The 18,618-nt window shown below is 38.0% G+C and overlaps 1 protein-coding gene across 1 annotated transcript in view; it reads right to left on the reverse strand.

Annotated features, from left to right (window-relative positions):
* LOC149184174 (Glycine cleavage T-protein family) overlaps positions 1-17,922 on the reverse strand; it is a 132,748-nt gene extending 114,826 nt beyond the window's left edge. The window contains exon 1 of the mRNA XM_089417413.1: positions 17,247-17,922. Coding sequence (XP_089273539.1) covers positions 17,247-17,767 — 521 coding nt within the window. The 5' untranslated portion in view covers positions 17,768-17,922. The remainder of the gene's footprint in view (positions 1-17,246) is intronic.
* Positions 17,923-18,618: the final 696 nt, after the last annotated feature.

An 18,618-nucleotide genomic window follows, 5' to 3' on the forward strand; every position in this document is an offset into this window, starting at 1 on the left:
TTAATTACAATGGAAAATAAATGTAAGTAAAATACAAGCACAACAATAACACATTAACACAGTTAGTTTTGGACAATTATCCCCGAAAAAACCCAATGTGGGAAACCGGTGCAACGAATGAGGTTTACTTTTATTATTCTTCAGCAAAATCTCATGTACAATCTACGGATAGCAAAATAGAAGAAAAATCGCTAAGAGAAATTTTACAAACAAATTTCTCCACTCCACAATGAATTTTTGACACCTGAGAGGAACTGTTGCCCTCACGCTAGCCACACTGCGTCACCCTCTGTGCAGTGATTGCGCTGTCCCTGCGTCACTGCCTCTGCATGGATGATATGCATACCTCTTCTGCACTGCCTCTTCTTGTCGTTTCCTGCATTCTCGACTATCGCTGATACCCTCTCTCTCTCACCTGCAACTCACCCTCTGATTCGATTTCCTCTTGCTGAACTTCAGTCAGTGAAAAAATCGATCTACTTGGGCAACTGAGTATCTGTCTGGTGTATCTTCCAAATGCCCATCGAAGTCCTCCTTATAATCTTCTCATTGAATAATCAACAGCCCGGATTAAATTGTAATCAATGGCTCTGATCATATTGACTCGATCTCCATCTTTTTCTAGAAGATTCACACCCAGTTTTATTAATACCCTTTAATTATTTTAATTCCCTAAGTTTAGACTTTGGCATCCATTAAAAATAATTAATTATTTTAATAAAACTGTCTCCGGGTGAAATTTCCCAAAACGATTTATGGGTATTCTGAAATACATGTGTCCTGGTCTCCCTTGTAAATTTTGAGGCTTAGAACACACCAATGCTACCAAAAATCAACACTAAAGATGTCAAAAACATAAATCCTTCTTCTTGCTTGCCCTTCTCTTCTTCTTGACCTTCGCACTTGATTTTGCTTTTCTAGCTTAAAGATCAAAATTGTGAGTGAATGTCTCACAATGAGGTCGAAGTCTCTTCCTTTTATAGCCTTTCACGTGGTCGAATTAGGCCTCCTTTAGGCCGACTTCCCTTTGGTAGATTCGACTTGGCCTTGGATCAAATAGACCCTTCTAGACTCAAAAATAATATTTTCTTTTGATTACAAATTGCTCAAAAGGGACTTTGACTCGTGACAAAAATTCTTATTGACTTAAGAAACCCTAGAAGCATAAGAACATGCTTATCTAGAAATATAATAATAATATTTTCTCTTTTCTCTTTTCTTTTCTTTTTTATAAAATTTACGTTGATACAAGTACAAATACAATTATGATGACTGAACCTAGTTACATTTTCTAACAACCTTTGCGCTCCCACTTTATACCTTGCACTATTATACTTAGTGTAACATTGACCTATTTGTGATCAATTGTCGAACATCAATAAAATTATCTTATTATATATAAGCACCAATTGGATGGTTTCTTGATTTTATGTATTTCGTATCACTTGCAAATCTTTGTGCTACATGAAAAAAACTTAAATGACTTGAAACCTTAGGTAAGTTTCAAATTCTATGTGACGGATTAATAAATTATGTACATATGCACACACCACCCATGAAAGTGTTAAAAAGGTGATGTGTGTGAATGTTACATATATTAGTTGGGTTCTTGGTAGGGACCAATCTACCTATTTAAAATGGAATTTTATAGTAGCGATTAATATTAGCACAACTCCAACAATAAACAAACATGAAAGAGAAAAGTATGCACAAGTAAAAAGAGAAGTGACACAACCATATACATACGATGTACACTTATTTGTATTACTATATGCAGAGAACAAAACTGTGGGGAGAGTGATCAAAGCTAACCAAGTCCCCAACACTGTGGGGAGAGTGAAAAAAGCTAACCAAGAGATATAGATAAAGTACGAAAGTGTAATGAAATACAAATTAAATAAAGTAAGTTTATGATAAATGTTCAATACACTAGGCCTCAAAAAACCATCTACAAGTGTAGCTCAAACACTACAACCATGAGTTGTACAATCGCAGAATATTGAATTGTGATACAACACTCAATATTTATAATTTCTTGAAGCACTTGCCACTTGAAGGTGCTAAGAACTCAAGATCCAAGTCAATCAATCAAGAGAAAAGAAGTTGCTTGATGAAAGATATGGGAGCCTTAAGCAACTTAGCATTTAACATTAGTTGCATGTTGAGATAGCGCATCATATCAAGAACAAAGGCATTATCACATGATACTCTAATAACAACATATGGACCATATCAGAGATGCATGAGCTTCCTATGAGGATGTTATGACACCTTTTGCACATAAAGCAAGACCTTACAATTGGCTTTAAATAAATAAGGAACACAATGAGCATTGTGTCATTGCTTATACATCTATTACAAAAGTAAGGATATGTTGGACCTAATTGTAGATCATTTGGATTAGCTAGATAAAATATCCAACTATATTGTTTGTAATCCTATTAAGGCATTGCCAAAGTTAATGGTACTTGCAAAGTAATATCAAGTAGCACAAGAAGGAACCAAGAAAAGTGTGGAAGGGCTATAAGTTGTAAAGTTGAGGATGGCTCAATTGTAAGCATGTTGAATAAAGGGTGGGTTGTCATTCCAAGTAAATCAACAAGCTTGGTTATACATACAAAGGTGGACAAGAGTACAATTGTCAACTTTCATTTGTACATCAAACTAAGAATGGAAAGTTTTAGACCTATCCCAGTGGAGTATCTAACATAGAATAGAGTACTTTTCAATAGTGAATAATGTATCAAGGATCAAGGTCAAACACTACGGATGTTGGTGACCCAAAGTGTTGAAAGGGTTCGAAGAAAAGAAACTAGCTACCTCGAGAACAAGGGACCATGACAACCATCTTAAAAAAATCAACAATGATAGAGATGCGTAGACACTCCATTTTGATTGTAATGTCCCCTGTGGATTAATTGCCCAAGGGAGGACAGAATAGCCTATCCAACCTCATTGGCTATAGTCTTTCATAAAGGGGGAAACCCAATTATCCAATGTTTGGGGCAACATTGTGTAAATTTGAGGGTAACTAGGGCAAAAAAATCCAAACTAGGGGTTGTACATGAGCCCCTCACATTTGATTAAGGAAGAGAAAAACCCATAAGGAAATCTATAAATAAAGGAAGTTGGAATCACTTTTGGTCATCAATTTGGATTGGAATATCTATGATTGTTTTTAGCCTGAGGCTTTAAGGGTTTTAAGGCACCTTCTTTTGATTAGTTCTAGTGGAGGTGATCCCACCCTAACTAATCCTGTCTAGTTTCGGTGGAGTTGATCCCACCCTACCTAGACACTTCTTTTCTTTGTTCAAGTACAGCGTATCTACTCAAAGCAACTCTGATATGTCTAGCTAAGTAAGGAAGCAATTCCCTATGATCTTTTATCAGTCAATGAATTATACTTAGGAGCAGCAAAGGTCTCCTATGATACGTGTGGTCACCTAAGCTTGAAAGTAAGGGCTTTGAGACAGTGAAACTTCCTGTGACTTTCCATAGTATATCCCAACTCAGAATTGCTAACTAAAGGAAAAACAAGGCTGCGAGTATCCTTCTCCAAGGCATCGAGACCTTTCCACATTCAGACAGTAAGTTCATTGAAGTAATTAGGGCAACTCGATAGTAGTGGCTCTCCTGGTTGCAACCAGGAAATTGGTCCAGACTGGGTACACTTTTGAGCATGGAATGCATTAATCCAAGCACAATCAGCTCCTAGCATACAAAGGCCAAGTTGATATATTAGTTTGTAAGTTGATCAAAGTAATTTAGGAATATTTATCGTTGATCTTAGTGAATATTTTATTAGAAAACAGGCACAAGTGAATACTTAGAACTCTCGTATACCAACCTTAGAGGCAAATTCGCATATTGATCTACTGCAAGGTTTACGTTTGTGATATCTCTACTTAGAATTGAAAGAATATTGTGGGAAATTGCTTGGGCTAATCATATTGGTGGAACATTGATTGAATAAATTTGTTGTTCACTCCTAACCCATTATAATTGACCATATTGTTGTTGGAAATCTTCTATATTACTCATGCATTTCTTAAGAAAGATACCCATTGTTATATATGAATGAATGAATGTGTTTTGTTAGATGATTCGTTGGGAACCCTAAATAAGTAGAACCCTAAGGGCCAATTTTTTCTTAAAATATTATAGTGGTATCAGAGTTGGCTCTCCTACTAGCCTAGAGGGTTTGTTTAAAAAATGGAGCAGCAGGAATCAATTTTTGGGAAGGAGTATTCAAAGTATTGGCCATATCGTCCAAAAAGGGATACAATAGATCAATCTCTTAAATTTGATGGTTCTGGTGGCGTATTTATGCCAATTTTGGGGCAAAACACCCTTGGGCAACCCACTCAAAGGAACACAATGGTCACTACACCACAGCCTGTAGCACAGCCCATAATAATAATAATAATAATAATAAATAAATAAATATAATAATACTACATAAATAAATAATAATAATAATAATAAAGTAAATAAATTAATATAAATATAAATAGAATAACAAGTAACGAAGAAAAGATAAAATAACAAACAACGAAGAAAATATAATAAATAAATAAAATAAAAGTTGGCATGGACACATGGATGGTGTACATGCAGATCCCTTTCCAACCCCTTGTGATTTTTAGAGCCATTTGTTCTATTTAATCGTGGAGAAGGGGGAAGAAGTGGCAGGCATACATTCACTCATTCTTGAGGAAGGAAATGCTAGAAGAACAAGATCATTAGCAGTAGTAAGTTGGTTGAGGACTCGAGGGTGGCCAGTTGTAGAAAGATTATGTGTAGCTAAGCCTAAAGTTGGGTGGAGAGTCGTCCCCAAATCCTTGTTGCAAGTAGCAGTTCTCAATCAGAGCAAGCATGTCACAACACCGTAAACCTCAGTACGAAATCTTCACTCAGCAAGCTATCTTGGAGAAAATCAATTATTACAAAGAAATCACATTTCTAGTACATTAATGCAATGGTTTGAGGGTTATCATTGTTGGTGCACAACTTAAAACTAAGCTCTAGTATATTTAGAGGTTTTGTTAATTTGATCACAAACTTGTGCATCATCTCCTTTTATCTAGTGGTTAACAATTTTTTTTATCCTCTGATAGATTAGTAATCCATTTATTTCCTTAGCACTCGATCTTTTATCAGTGATTGCATTTCGATGTCGAAGTCCAAAGGGGTCGTAACGACTTCGATGCCGAAGTCCAAAGGGGTCGTAACGACTTCGATGCCGAATTCTAGAGGGGGCATAACGACTTCGATGCCTGGGGTTGTGCACCTTAGTGAGTTGTGGAGGGAGTTGGGCCAACCTGGCGAGATGCCTGGAGTCATGGAGTACTAGGACCGGATGCCTTCCTTGGGGCAGATGAGGTCTAAGCCCTAGGAAGAGACTTGGGGCTATGGTATAGACCGAGGAGGCTATATGCCTAGTTCCGAAAGTTGGGAAAGAGGCTTGGGATTCCTCAGGATTTCCCTATTGTTGTGGAACTTTCGATGCCTGTTGTTATACTAATTCGGCAAAGGGTGTTTGGAAACCATGGGGTAAAAATAATAATAAATAAACTTAACTTCAAGACAAAGTTCCTTAAAGAGGGGAGTATGTAATATCCCATAATAATAGTAATAATAATAAATAAATATAATAAAATAATAATAATAATATATAAATAAATATAATAATAATAATAATAAAGTAAATAAAATAATATTAATATAAATAGAATAACAAGTAACTAAGAAAAGATAAAATAACAAACAACGAAGAAATATAATAAATAAATCAAATAAAAGTTGGCATGGACACATGGATGGTGTACATGCAAATCCATTTCCAACCCCTTATGATTTTTAGAGCCATTTGTTCTATTTAATCATGGAGAAGGGAGAAGAGGCAAGCATTCATTCACTCATTCTTAAGGAAGGAGATGCTGGAAGAAGAAGATTATTGACAGTAGTAAGTTGGTTGAGGGCTCAAGGGTGGCCAGCTGTAGAAAGGTTATGTGTAGCTGAGCCTAAGGTTGGGTGGAGAGTCGTCCCCAAATCCTTGTTGCAGGTAGCAGTTTTGGATTAGCGCAAGCATGTCACAACACCGTAAATCTCAGTAGTAAATCTTCACTCCTCAAGTACGCATCATTGTTTAAATTTTTATTGCGTATGTTAATAACTTGGTTGTTGTAATTTGCTTTATGCTTAATTTCTGGGATGTTACACATTTGGCAACTTTTAGGCCATACCTCCAATGTTTGTTGGCCATAGATGGGAATTCTGTCCTTTTGATCAAGACAAAATATCTAATCTTCCTTTTAATGAATTTTACTCCAAGGGTGCAGGAACTTATGACATTACCCAAAACACTTCATCAAGCAGCAAGGTCAATTACTGCCCCATATAAAACTCTTAAGGTGAGGGATAATGTCCATTTACTTGAACACAATGATAATCAGCCAGCATGTGAAGTGTTGGATATTATAGGAGACACAGATTATGAGACCAAGCGTGCAAGGATAAAAGAAATTACAGCACAACATACAAAACAACTGCAAAAAGAAGAGGAAGAGAGAACAAAAGAGCAACAAGCAAAAGCTTTTGCAAAATTAGAAGAGTTAACAAAAGGGTTGCAACATCTCAAGAGGAGGAAAATCCTAAAGAGCCAATAGTGTCTAAAGCTATGCAGCATCTCATTGTTAGCCAAAATAAAAATTCAAAATTAATGCATATTGTTCCTGACAAGATAGAAAATATTCAGCCTCTTCGAAGGGGCAACCTCCTTTACATTACACAAATGAAAAAAAATTTGATGATACAAATTACAAAACCTCCTTTTCATATATAGGAGTCTAAGGGGTCATAATATAAACAGAGTCGACATAACAGTAATAATGTAAGGCCACAATAATAACAATAGTGGGCTTCTATGGGGCACAATAATAACAATATGGGGACTACATGGGCACAACAATATAATAAGGGGGTTGCACTAATACCAATAAGGGGTTACACTAGTAGTATAGGGACCTAACATGCCCCTCTTTTTCAAAAAGAGTTGTCCTCAACGCTTGAGTAGTTTTGGATGCTTCTGTATAAAATTATCATCCTTCCATGTGGAAACTTCAGTAGGTAAGTTCTTCCACTTGATGAGAGGGGCATGTTAAGTCCCTATACTACTAGTGTAACCCCTTATTATTATTAGTGCAACCCCCTTATTATATTGTTGTGCCCACGTAGTACCCATATTGTTATTATTATGCCCCATAGAAGCCCACTATTGTTATTGTTGTGCCCTTACATTATTATTGTTATATCGGCTCTGATTATATTATGACCCCTTAGACTCCTATTTATAGAAGGAGGTCTTGTTATTTGTATCATCCAAGAATTGTTCATTTGTGTAATGTAAAAGAGGTTTCCCCCTCAAAGAGGCTTATTTTGAAGGCGTTTATCTATCTTTTTGTGAGATGGTTTCATAACAGGGTAATTGTATTACCAATAAAGATGAATGAAGTCGACCAAATCTCGGAGGGCAGAATGGTCTTCTCAAAAAAGGGGGCACCCTTTCTATTAGTTTTTGTAGCGTCGAATGTGTTATAGCCACAAAATTTTGTGGAGAGGGTAGAGTACATGAGATCTCCTGAACCCAAAAATCATTTCTGGAAATTCGGCCTAAAAATTACTTAATTAGATTATTAACCAATTTTTTAACGTTTCCTAAGTCTAAACTTAGGATAGCAGGTTAATTAATCAGTATTAATTAAGTCAATGCGAGAATCATCTAGAAATTCACACGGATCGATCCAAAAATGATCCTAGCCATCGATTTGTTTTAATCTTGGTTGTTGGTGCTCCAAGAGTGGATTATAAGAGGAGGTCGATGTGGTGATGGAGAATACACTTGAGTAGTTCGATTTCTTGACAGATCGATTTCCGGAGTAGCAGCAGTCAATTGCCGAAGAGAGCCAGAGATTGAAGCAATGTGTGAGGGGCAGAGACAGTGAGGCCGGAGGAAGTATTCCAAATCTAGTGAGTGCATTTGCAGAGAAGGGAAGAGCCATAGAGAAGCTAACGTAGGGACTGCGCAATAGTGTCTAGAGGCATGTTCGATTTGCTGAGAGGGGAAGATGTCTTCAGCTCCAGAGGCCGGGATGGGAATCCTAGAGTGCCAGAGAAGCATTTTCCCAGCCAAAAGAAGGCAAAACAACTTCATCAGAGACCAGTCAAAGGCTTGACATCAAGCAGACTATGCAGTCTAGCACAGAGGCTGCCGCAAAGGGTTAGAGGGCCAATTTTTTTGAAGGCACGTTGTGTTGGGGTTTCCCTGTGGGGCGAGGAAATTCCTCACTAGATTTTTGCCAGTATTTTTCTCTGTATGATTTCCATATTTCGATTGTCGAAGACAGCCAAAGATCGAAGCAGTGTGTGAGGGGTAGAGATAGTGAGGTTGGAGGAAGTATTCCAGATCCAGTGAGTGCATTTGCAGATAGGCAGAAGAGCCACAAAGAAGCTGACGCAGGCACTGCGCAGTAGCTTCTATAAGCACATTTGATTTGCTGAGAGGAAGGCAAGACAACTTCATTAGAGACCAATCAGAGGTTGACGCAAAGGGTCAGAGGACCGAGTTTTCTGAAGGCAGGTTGTGCCGAGGTTTGCCTGTGGGGTGAGGAAAATCATCACTAGATTTTTGCCAGTATTTTTCTCTGTGTGATTGCCAAATTTCGACATCCAGTTGTACTCAGAATTTCTCACTACTGCATAATAATAAAAACCCTCACTGTTGCAACGGTTTTCCCAAGTTGGGTTTCTTAGGGGACTTTTGTCCAAAAATAATTGTGTTATATTTTATGTGTGTGTGCTACCATTTCCCAGCTTCCAACATTTTATTTATCTGCAAAATTTTATTTGTGAAGCTTGCAGTGTGTTTATTTCGATATTTGTTGTAGCAAATAAATTGTTAAATTAATTAACAATTAGGAGAAAAAATACCAGTCGCTGCAATAGGATTCCAGTGTAGGAATTATCACACTTTTTTATAGCAATGCCATTCAAATTTCAGATGTGGTTGGGTTTTCCTAAGTTGGGTTTTTCCGGGGACTTTTGTCCAAAAAAAATTGTGTTATATTTTATGGGTGTGTGCTACCATTTCCCAGCTTCCAACGTTTTATTTATCTGCAGAATTTTATTTGTGAAGGCTGCAGTGTGTTTATTTCGATATTTGTTGTAGCAAATAAATTGTTAAATTAATTAACAATTAGGAGAAATAATACCAGTTGCTGCAATAGGATTCCAGTGTAGGAATTATTACATTTTTTGATAGCAATGCCATTCAAATTTCAGAAGTGGTTGCACTTGAAGGGAACTTTGGGAATAATGATGTTTGCGGTAGCCCAATGAACGTTGTGAAACATGACAAAGGAAAACGAGGAAGATTGTTAATGGAGAATCACGATATTCAAGGGAGAGTACCTCAGTCTAAGCCTAAGATGTTGGAGGATAAATAGAAAAATAGTATTTGTACACATGTAACAAAAGTCAAGCAAGATATTAAGAAGAAAAAAAAAAGGTGTCAAAGGGTCGACTAATGACAAGAACATTTGTCGAGATGGTGGTAAAACAGTGCCTGTTTGTACAAATAATGGCAATCAAGATGTTTTGAGGACAAAAGAGCATGCAAAATGCAAAATTTTGCTGGTTCCAAAATATTCAACAAGAAAGACAAAGATTTCAAAAAAGTGCATAGAGTCCCATAAGTTGGTTTCTAAAGTATCTTCAAAACCATCTAATATTTCAAAAGAGAAGGCAAGGAATGATGTAGAAGCAGATATAAAGTCTGATATGTTAAATTGCATAGCTATGATCAGTCTTCATAGTTTATATTTTAGCCCTTGTAATGTATAATGAATTTGTAAGACAAGTTCTTCATGTCATTTTCATTGATTAGCCCTCGAAAGAATTATTAATAGACATGTTCTTCAAGTCATATTTAAAAGAGAATTTTGAATTTTGGGCTCCAAACTAATCAAGTTGACCCTCCCTCAAGTCAAGTCGGCCCCAATGAAGAGACACACCCATTTGCAAAGGCAAAACACTATATAAAGAGCATTTGACCACACACAAGACAAGGCAGTTTCTAGGCATCCAAACGAAGGAGAACAAGGACGAATTCATCTCTAGCATCTATCTCTCTCTCTCTTGAACTCGCACGTGTGAATTTATGAGCAACATATTTTGGACAGGCCAAAATGCTGGGCAAGCGGAGTTTCTAAGCATATTCTGGGAGGGCTAACTTTGGCTTAGGCAGATCAGAGAGGGTCGAAATAGAAGGGCAAAAGTTTGGCTTGACTTGACTTGACTAGAGGGATGCTTGACAAAGTTTGACCATAGCTTGTTGGTCTGTTTGATCTCATAGTTGACTAGCAACATTAGATGTATCTCTTGTTGAACTGAAGAATTTCTCTAAGGAAAAGGTTGTTGGGTTCACCCCCCCACCTCCCCCCGCAGTGGGTTTTCCCAAGGTAAATTTTGTGTGCTCTTTGTGCATTGTGATCTTTATCATTCTTATGTTTTTAAGGTTGAATTTCTAAAGTGTAATTGCTTAATGATAAACTGGAATTGTTAAAAGAAAATTTGCATCATTAGAAGTAATTATAAATATTTCAAAAATTAGTACTTGTATCTATTGCACTTGAAAAATCAACATGATATGCATGGGGATCAAGGAACTCTCTGGCAATGTGGAAAAAGTCAACCTTGGGAATAAATCGGCAAGAGTCTGAAAATTGAAAAAGTCGTTAAAGTCGAGAGAAAATTGAAAAAATTGACAGAAACTCGACAAAATTTAAAAAGTACAAAAATATTCATTTCTTTTTAGCAACTAAAGTATCCACAACATCAGATAAATGCATTGCCACATACATATGAAAAGAAAGCTAATGTATAAGATGTATAAGAAGTCTAGTGCTACATCACATATCAACAGTGAATCAAGTCCTGAATCCCAAGCCCTGACTTAGTCTCAAGAGTCAAAATATCAACAAAAAATATAATAAATGTATATCATCATCATGAGTCATCTACATTTCATAAACTAATGAGTCACTGAGTTCCTTTGCCCCTTTTACAAGAGTAGGGAATGGCTTTGCTTTTTCCTATAGAAGAAGAAGGCCCTGCCCCTGAGGCTACAAATGCGCTACAACACTAGTAAATCTCTTCCTCTTGGGCAATGACAAACACCTCCTCTCTCCACAGGCACGAATCGCAAAGGTTAGAGTGCAAAATGAGTGGAAAAATCAGCCTTTTCCTAAGTTATATGCGACCTGACACCTCACTCACGTGTTTTACGATTAAATCCAGCTTTCCATTTTAGAAAAAATCATGAAAATCTCAGTTGATAACATTGGCCAGTTGAAAAAATCACAAGTTCCCGATGTTATCATGATTTGACGTTTTCCACAAAGATTTGGGGCATATGATTACGCAAGATAGAGATTTGAGCATGTACAACCCTACTGCATCTAGCACAAGCAAACACTTACCTTGCACCAACAACATACATGCATTACACCATAGTTGCAAAACGACAGGACGAGTATGTTCCTATATTGTTGAGTATTCCTCTGACAACACATCGATTTCTAGATCATTGGTGGAGGATGTCTTATACTTGGCCTCTAGAAGCAAGCTTGCATCAACAGACACGAGTGGTAATTGGTTGTGGCAGAATAAAAAGTGGTGGCTTTTTAAATGTGTTGGAAAATCAACGATATTATTAGAGTTTGATTCTCCTTTCTTGATAATTACTTGTGAGTGTGTTGGCTTCTTTTACTTCTTTATTATCTTATCTTTGATCTAGCAATTATACATATATGAAGATCACAAAAACAAGAGACACAAGATATAGGCACATGCCAAGGAAAAACCCCCCTCAAGGGGAAAACCCAATCAAGATAATTCTTCCTTTCATTAGCATTCTTCGAGACTCTTTACCCTAGACCAAGACCAGACTTTCCCTCCACACCATGTCAGCTTCCAAGATCTTCGACCCCTTCCAGCAACTTCGACTAGGCAGCAGCTTCTGGCAACAACGAAATCTTAGGAGACTTCGATCTCCCAACCGAGACCACGAAACAGAGAGAGAGAGGCAACAAAAGTTCGATTTTCTTCTTCTCTAAAGACTTCCCCAAACTCGCACTTCTTTTGTCCTCCGGGCAAAAGACTTCGCAGTTTTCCAGCTCTTCTTAGGATATTGAACTTGATTTGATTGAGAGAGAGTGATCCAAATGACTTCGACCTCCTTCAATATATAGGCTTCTTGTAGGTTGAATGGGGGTGCCGACATGATGTGGAGGGTACATAATTGATAATTCATATTTGACTTGATACAAAACCTTTTTACATGATTTGAAAGCCCAAGAAGGGTCTCTTTGAATATACAATGACTCTATAAACTCAATATTAATCCTAGGAGTCCACAATGGAGACTTTGACTAATATAATGATGACCCAAGCATGAAACCCATGCTTTAATAAGTCATTGTTACAATAATAAAATATTATTTTCTTTATTCTTTTGACAAGTACATTACATAATGATTCAAGTACATTATTGAAGACCGAACATAGATACATTTTCTAACAAAATGGTGGGGCTCTAAATGGTCTTCTTGGTTTAGGACTTTCTGATATTTCAGTTCCAAGTTTGCTTGCAAAAGTGGGATTGGTGCAAAATACATTATTGAAAACTGAACATAGATACATTTTCTAACAGAATGGTGGGGCTCTAAACGGTCTTCTTGGTTTAGGACTTTCTGATATTTCAGTTCCAAGTTGTCTTGGAAAATGGGATTGGTGCAAAATTCATTTTCAATGTGTTTTCAATCTGATGATTCTGGAAGGAATTTTTTGGGGATAAAGGGGCATCAGGACAAAAGACTACACCTTTCCTAGCCTTTAACAGGACACATCAAACATACTGTTGGAGTTGAAGATATTCATCTTGGCTCAGCAGCGGTAAAAGACATAGGTTTTAAAGTCTTGATTGATATAGAAGTTTAGAAGTTCATTCGCGTATCTTCCTAGTAATACAATTAAACGCCTTACCCAAAAGCTTAGTATAATGGTCTTCCTTGGGATCATTGTTATGAAGTAAGTGGGGGATCTAAGTCATCAAATTCTCTTATTGTCCCTGTGTATCACTTATTTTCAGAGGGGGCAAATTTTGTATCTTCGGTCCCATAATAAGGTTGTTTACTGATAATGGGACATTGGAAGGTTTTTGCTTAGCAGCAAAAGAGGACACCAGTGTTAAGACAGGTGTTCAAGAGGATGGGAGTATAATGAACATGCTTGTTGTCCATTAGCAAACTGATGATATTGGCAAAGCAGCTGTGAAGATGGATTTGGGTACCAACAGATTGGTTTGTAAAGCAAGCTTCAAACCAAATGCATACATCAATTATTATGTTCTAGGCGATATTGTTGCATCTGCAGCTGCTAATCTAGCATCCATCTCAATTGAAGACTGTCAGGATGTAGAGGAAGAAATATTAAGAAACTGGGAAAACAATGAACAAGAAAATCTGTATGCCCAGGTTCTGACTTTTCTTTCAAAGTGGTATCAAACATTTTACAAATTGCTAGTTTTGCAAATGCTGAAAGCAAAGACCTTGAGGCTTCAAACAAAGTTGAGAATGGTGGAGTCTGTAGAGAAACACAGGAAGGAAAATTACACTCTTAACAAGTCTGCTGCAGGAGGAAACAAAGGACTCACAACAGAAGAATCCACTGGCTTGGGCATTGCAAAACAAGATCAAGAGGCTCGTAATGATAGAGTGGAAGGTAGGCATCCTTCACACCGTCACAGTATTCCTCCAGTGATAATGCCTCTGAAGCTGACCCTGTGGAAAAGGTCACAGATTTATCTGCACAAGCTCTTGAAAAAGTTGAAATTTCAAATTTTAGTGCTAAGTTGGATGGTAGACAAAAAGAAGCATTCCATGTCCAAGTCTGTATATCTCATCAAAGAATTCAAGATTATGATGTTCATCCTGAAGTATGCTCAAATACATCCTGCTTTGTTGAAGTTCTAGTTCTCCAATGTAAAAAAAATATGTCATAGCAATTCAAAAGCATGGAACTTCAGATGATGATAGAAAAACTATTGAGAGTAATGATGGGAAACTAGATGTTTTTAATGAAAATTCATCGAGCAGAAGCAATTTTGTTCCAATGCTCTATGCCAAGGAAGAGACAAACGTGCAGAATCAAACTTCTGAGAAGCAGATACCACCAACTGCAGACAGTTCACAATATTGACCATCTGGAATCAAATACGATGGCTATTACGGAATCCTTGAGATTGGGAATGTGGGGAGAAGGCTTGGTGTGAAGGAGGACAGTGACTATTGTACGATGACATCCCCTGCCAGCATTATGGCTATTGGGTTGCAAGAAAAAAAAGGGTGCTGCTATGGCAGATGTGAGAATTGAAGGAAGTTTCATTCTTGGAGGATAAAAGAAAAATTATGCAGCACCCAGACATGCCATTGCTTGAGGGCAAGCAATGTCGGGAAGGGGGAAGGGGAACTGTAATGTCCACTGTGGATTAATTGCCCACGGGAAGACGGAATAGCCTATCCAACCCCATAGGCTATAGTCGTTGATAAAGGGAGAAACCCAATTATCCATTGTTTGGGTCAACATTGGGTAAATTTTGGGGTAGCTGGGGCAAAAAGCCCAAACTGGGGGTTGCACATGAGCCCCTCACATTTGATTAAGGAGGAGAAACCCCCATAAGGAAATCTATAAATAAAGGAGAGTTGGAATCAATTTTGATCACCCATTTGAATTGGAATATCTCTGATTTTCTTGAGCCTGAGGCTCTGAAAGTTTTAAGACCCCTTCTTTTGATTAGTTTCGGTGGAGGTGATCTCACCCTAGATAATCCCGTCTAGTTTTGGTGGAGCTGATCCCACCCTACCTAGACACCTCCTTTCTCTGTTTGGGTACAGCATATCTACTGAGAGCAACTCTGATCTGTCTGGCTAAGTAAGAAAGCAATTCCCTGTGATCTTTTATTGGTCATTGAATTCTACTCAGGAGCTGCGGAGGTCTTCTGTGAGCCGTCTGGTCATCAAAGCTTGAGAGAAAGGGCTCTGAGATGGTGAAACTTTCTGTGATTTTCCACAGTATTTCCCAGCTCGGAATTGCTACTTAAGGCAAAAACAAGGCTGCAGGTATCCTTCTCTGACAGAAAGTTCACTGAAGTAATTAGGGCAACTCAGCAGCAGTGGATCTCTTGACTGCAGAGCCACAACCGCAGGGGCCAAAAACTGGCCAAGACTAGGCACACTTCTGAGCACGGAATGCATTAAACTGGCAGCGAATGACTGACTGTTTTGTGTAGTAGACAATCAGTCCAGGCACAATCAGCTCCTAGCATACATATGACAAGCTAATACATTAGTCAGTAAGTTGATCAAAGTAATTTAGGAATTGTTATTGTTGATCTCAATGAATATTGTATTGGAAAACAGTCACAAGTGAATACTCAGAATTCTGGTATATCAGCCCTAGTGACAGATTGGCATATTGATCTACTGCAACGGTTACCTTTGTGATATCTCTGCTTAGAATTGAAAGAATACAGTGGGAAATTGTTTGGGCTAATCATAATGGTGGAACATTGATTGAATAAATATGTTGTTCAGTCCTAACCCATTGTGATTGACCATATTGCTGTTGGAAATCTTCTATATTACTTGTTCAATTCTTACAAACGATACCCACTGTTATATATGAATGAATGAATATGTTCTGTTGCTCATTCGTTGGAAACCCTAGACAAGTAGAACCCTAAGGGCCAAAATTTCCTTAGGATATTACATTGATAAACTACCAAGGTTCAAAAGAAACAAGTAGGAGTATAGAACCCCTCTTTCTTGTTCATCTCAGTTATGTTGCAATTTTTTCAAAATTAAATGTGATCTTTGGCATCCTATCACATATCAGGGTCGTTGCAGTGTGACAAGAGTGCAACGAGATTCTTGTTGACACCAAGGGACCCACTACATTCAAATAGTGAGCTTCTTGTATGAGGCATTGTCGAGGTGTTTCATAAGGAACACAAAGATGCACAACTCGAAACATATTGTCAACCAGAGCGTAGTCTTCACCATGTTAGAGGTGAGTACAGATAAATGCAAAGAAGGCGTCTATTGATACAGTGTAAAAAACTCACCAAGTTGTGTCCTCAATTGTCAAAAATAGTCCAAAGCAATAGAAAGTGCCGATGGCGAAAGATTGACCAAGGCAACTTTCTACTTTGTTCTCTCGGAAACTTTTATGCTTAACGGAACTATTGAAGGAAAGCCATCCATTCCATGTGTCAAACATTCTCTAGCGTACTCTATGCATGCAATCGTTGTAACGTCTTATGGTTAGAGTGTATACCAATACCCTTACCGAGAAAGTACTATCAAAATCATCAAACAAATTGAACAATAGTGTACAAATCCCTCTTATAGATTGAATATCATTGCGTTACATTAAAAGCCTCAAAATTGAAGGAAATGAGTCGTAACGCAATATTTCGAAACAACTCTCAATGCATACGCATCAATCTTGATCTCAAATTGCTTAGCTAAGATAGGGGATAACAAGAACAATTGCTGAGGAAGTCAGCTCTTCCACTCTCAATAGCCTCCCGTTGTAGGTTTTGTACAAAGGAGAACAATTACATGGTTGCATCTCAAGATCTAGTTGAGGGGCTACGGGAGAAGAGATAATATGGTACATACACACCTTTTCCAATACAGCAAAAACAAAGACAACGAATTTGATGCAATTCATTTATTCAATTGCATTTTCTGTGTTATAATAATCGACTTCAAAACACTCCATTTTCTCTCTGAGTAAGATTAATATTTTAATGCAATTCAGTATTCACAAGCACACCCCTTATCTGTTATTCAAACAAAAAGCTCGAGGTACCGCATTACGAATGAGAACAAAAACAAGGACTGAGAATTTGATGCAATTCATTTATTCAGTTGCATTTTCTGTGTTCTAATAATCGACTTCAAAACCCTCCAGTTTCTCTCTGAGTAGGATCAATATTCTAATGCAATTCAGTATTCAGTAGCACGCCCCTTATCTGTTATGCATGAGATATATCAAACAAAAAACTCGACTTACCGCATTACAAACCAGAAATCTCTACAGAATAAAAATCAATAAATGCTTACTTCTTCAAGTGGTCAAGAAGCTCATCTAGGAAATGAATGTCGACGTCAGCGAGCAGGGCAGGCTGATGTGGATCTCCGCCCGAGCCAGAGCCGGTCCCGTCGAGCTTTTCCTCGGTCCGGATGGGGCGATAAACGAACAAGTCATACAGAAATCTTCCCTGGGGAGTGAGAAACGCCGTATAGATTGGGCTGCTGAAGACTACAGGCTGGTTCGGCGTTGGCACAGAGACCCCGACGTCTGAAGGGGTCTCCTCGAACCGTCGGAGATCATTAGTGACGAGGCCCTGGAGATACTTTACAGCGTCCGGACCGTCGAAGCGAAGCACCCCGCGGCTCTTGAGGCGGGAAACGAAGGGCCCCCGCTCGCTCAGAGGAGTCGAACCCGCCGAAGATTCATGGTACTCTGAGCCTGGGGACGAATGGAAACTGCAAGCTGCCCTGGTTTTCCCTGCAAACCGCGTTGTAAACCCTTGCTTGGGCGAATTTAAAGCTTTGGCCAAAATCAACCTCCACGGAAGCATGCTATGCAGTCTGGATTTAAACTGGTAATATTAGGCGTCTGGAATTCTGTGGGTCGAATGCTTATGTATGTTTGTGATGTTTGTATTCATGATTCTGTGCATTTTAAGCTGGGCGCTTTACTCGACAGATCGGCGTAGTGGCGTTTACCAGGAACCAGGTTATGTAACGTGCCGCTGGCATGCCACGTGTTGTAGACGTGTCGTTTTTCTCTGTCTTTCTCGGTGAATGGTATTCAGGAAAATATGATGCCTGTTGGCGGCTCTAATGATTTTCTTAATGCTTTTTATTTCAATAGTTGGCTAAAGTCCTTGCTTTCCTACATCTAGGTGGGTTAACTAAGTACTAAGTTTTGAATACATGTTTGTTTTTATTATTGGTAAGTAAATGTTTTTTTTTTTTCCATACTCCAAATCAAAGCTAGATGGGGTTCCATTATCGATGGGTTCTGGCTTCTATTATTGATTAGTAAATGTTTTCAAGGGCTAGTAATTAAAGGATTTGGTTGAATTTTAAGTAGAATATATAAAGTGGAAATATTCAATAATGTTATTTGGTAAGGATTTTTAAGAAATTGGATAACTAGTCTAGGAATACTTCTTTTTAAAAGTGGAGACATTAATAATTTGCTCATTCAACTTGTCATGACGATGAACCACACTGGCTGGTTCGAAACGCGTCAACAAAAGTTTTTCTATGTGAGTTTCGTCGAAGATTCCTCAACAAATTGATATGGATCACAGAAGTCTCAATTCAATTAATAATCCTTCCAACTATAGAACCATCATGATCAATCATTTGTTTGCAAAGTTTTTCAGTGGCATGGTAGAAAATAGAATCAATAAGTGGGCAG

This window comes from Pinus tabuliformis, chromosome 3_2 (genome assembly GCF_031772625.1).
Source record: "Pinus tabuliformis cultivar Carrire ecotype Pingquan chromosome 3_2, CPIR1, whole genome shotgun sequence".
In the NCBI taxonomy this organism is placed as follows: Eukaryota; Viridiplantae; Streptophyta; class Pinopsida; order Pinales; family Pinaceae; genus Pinus; species Pinus tabuliformis.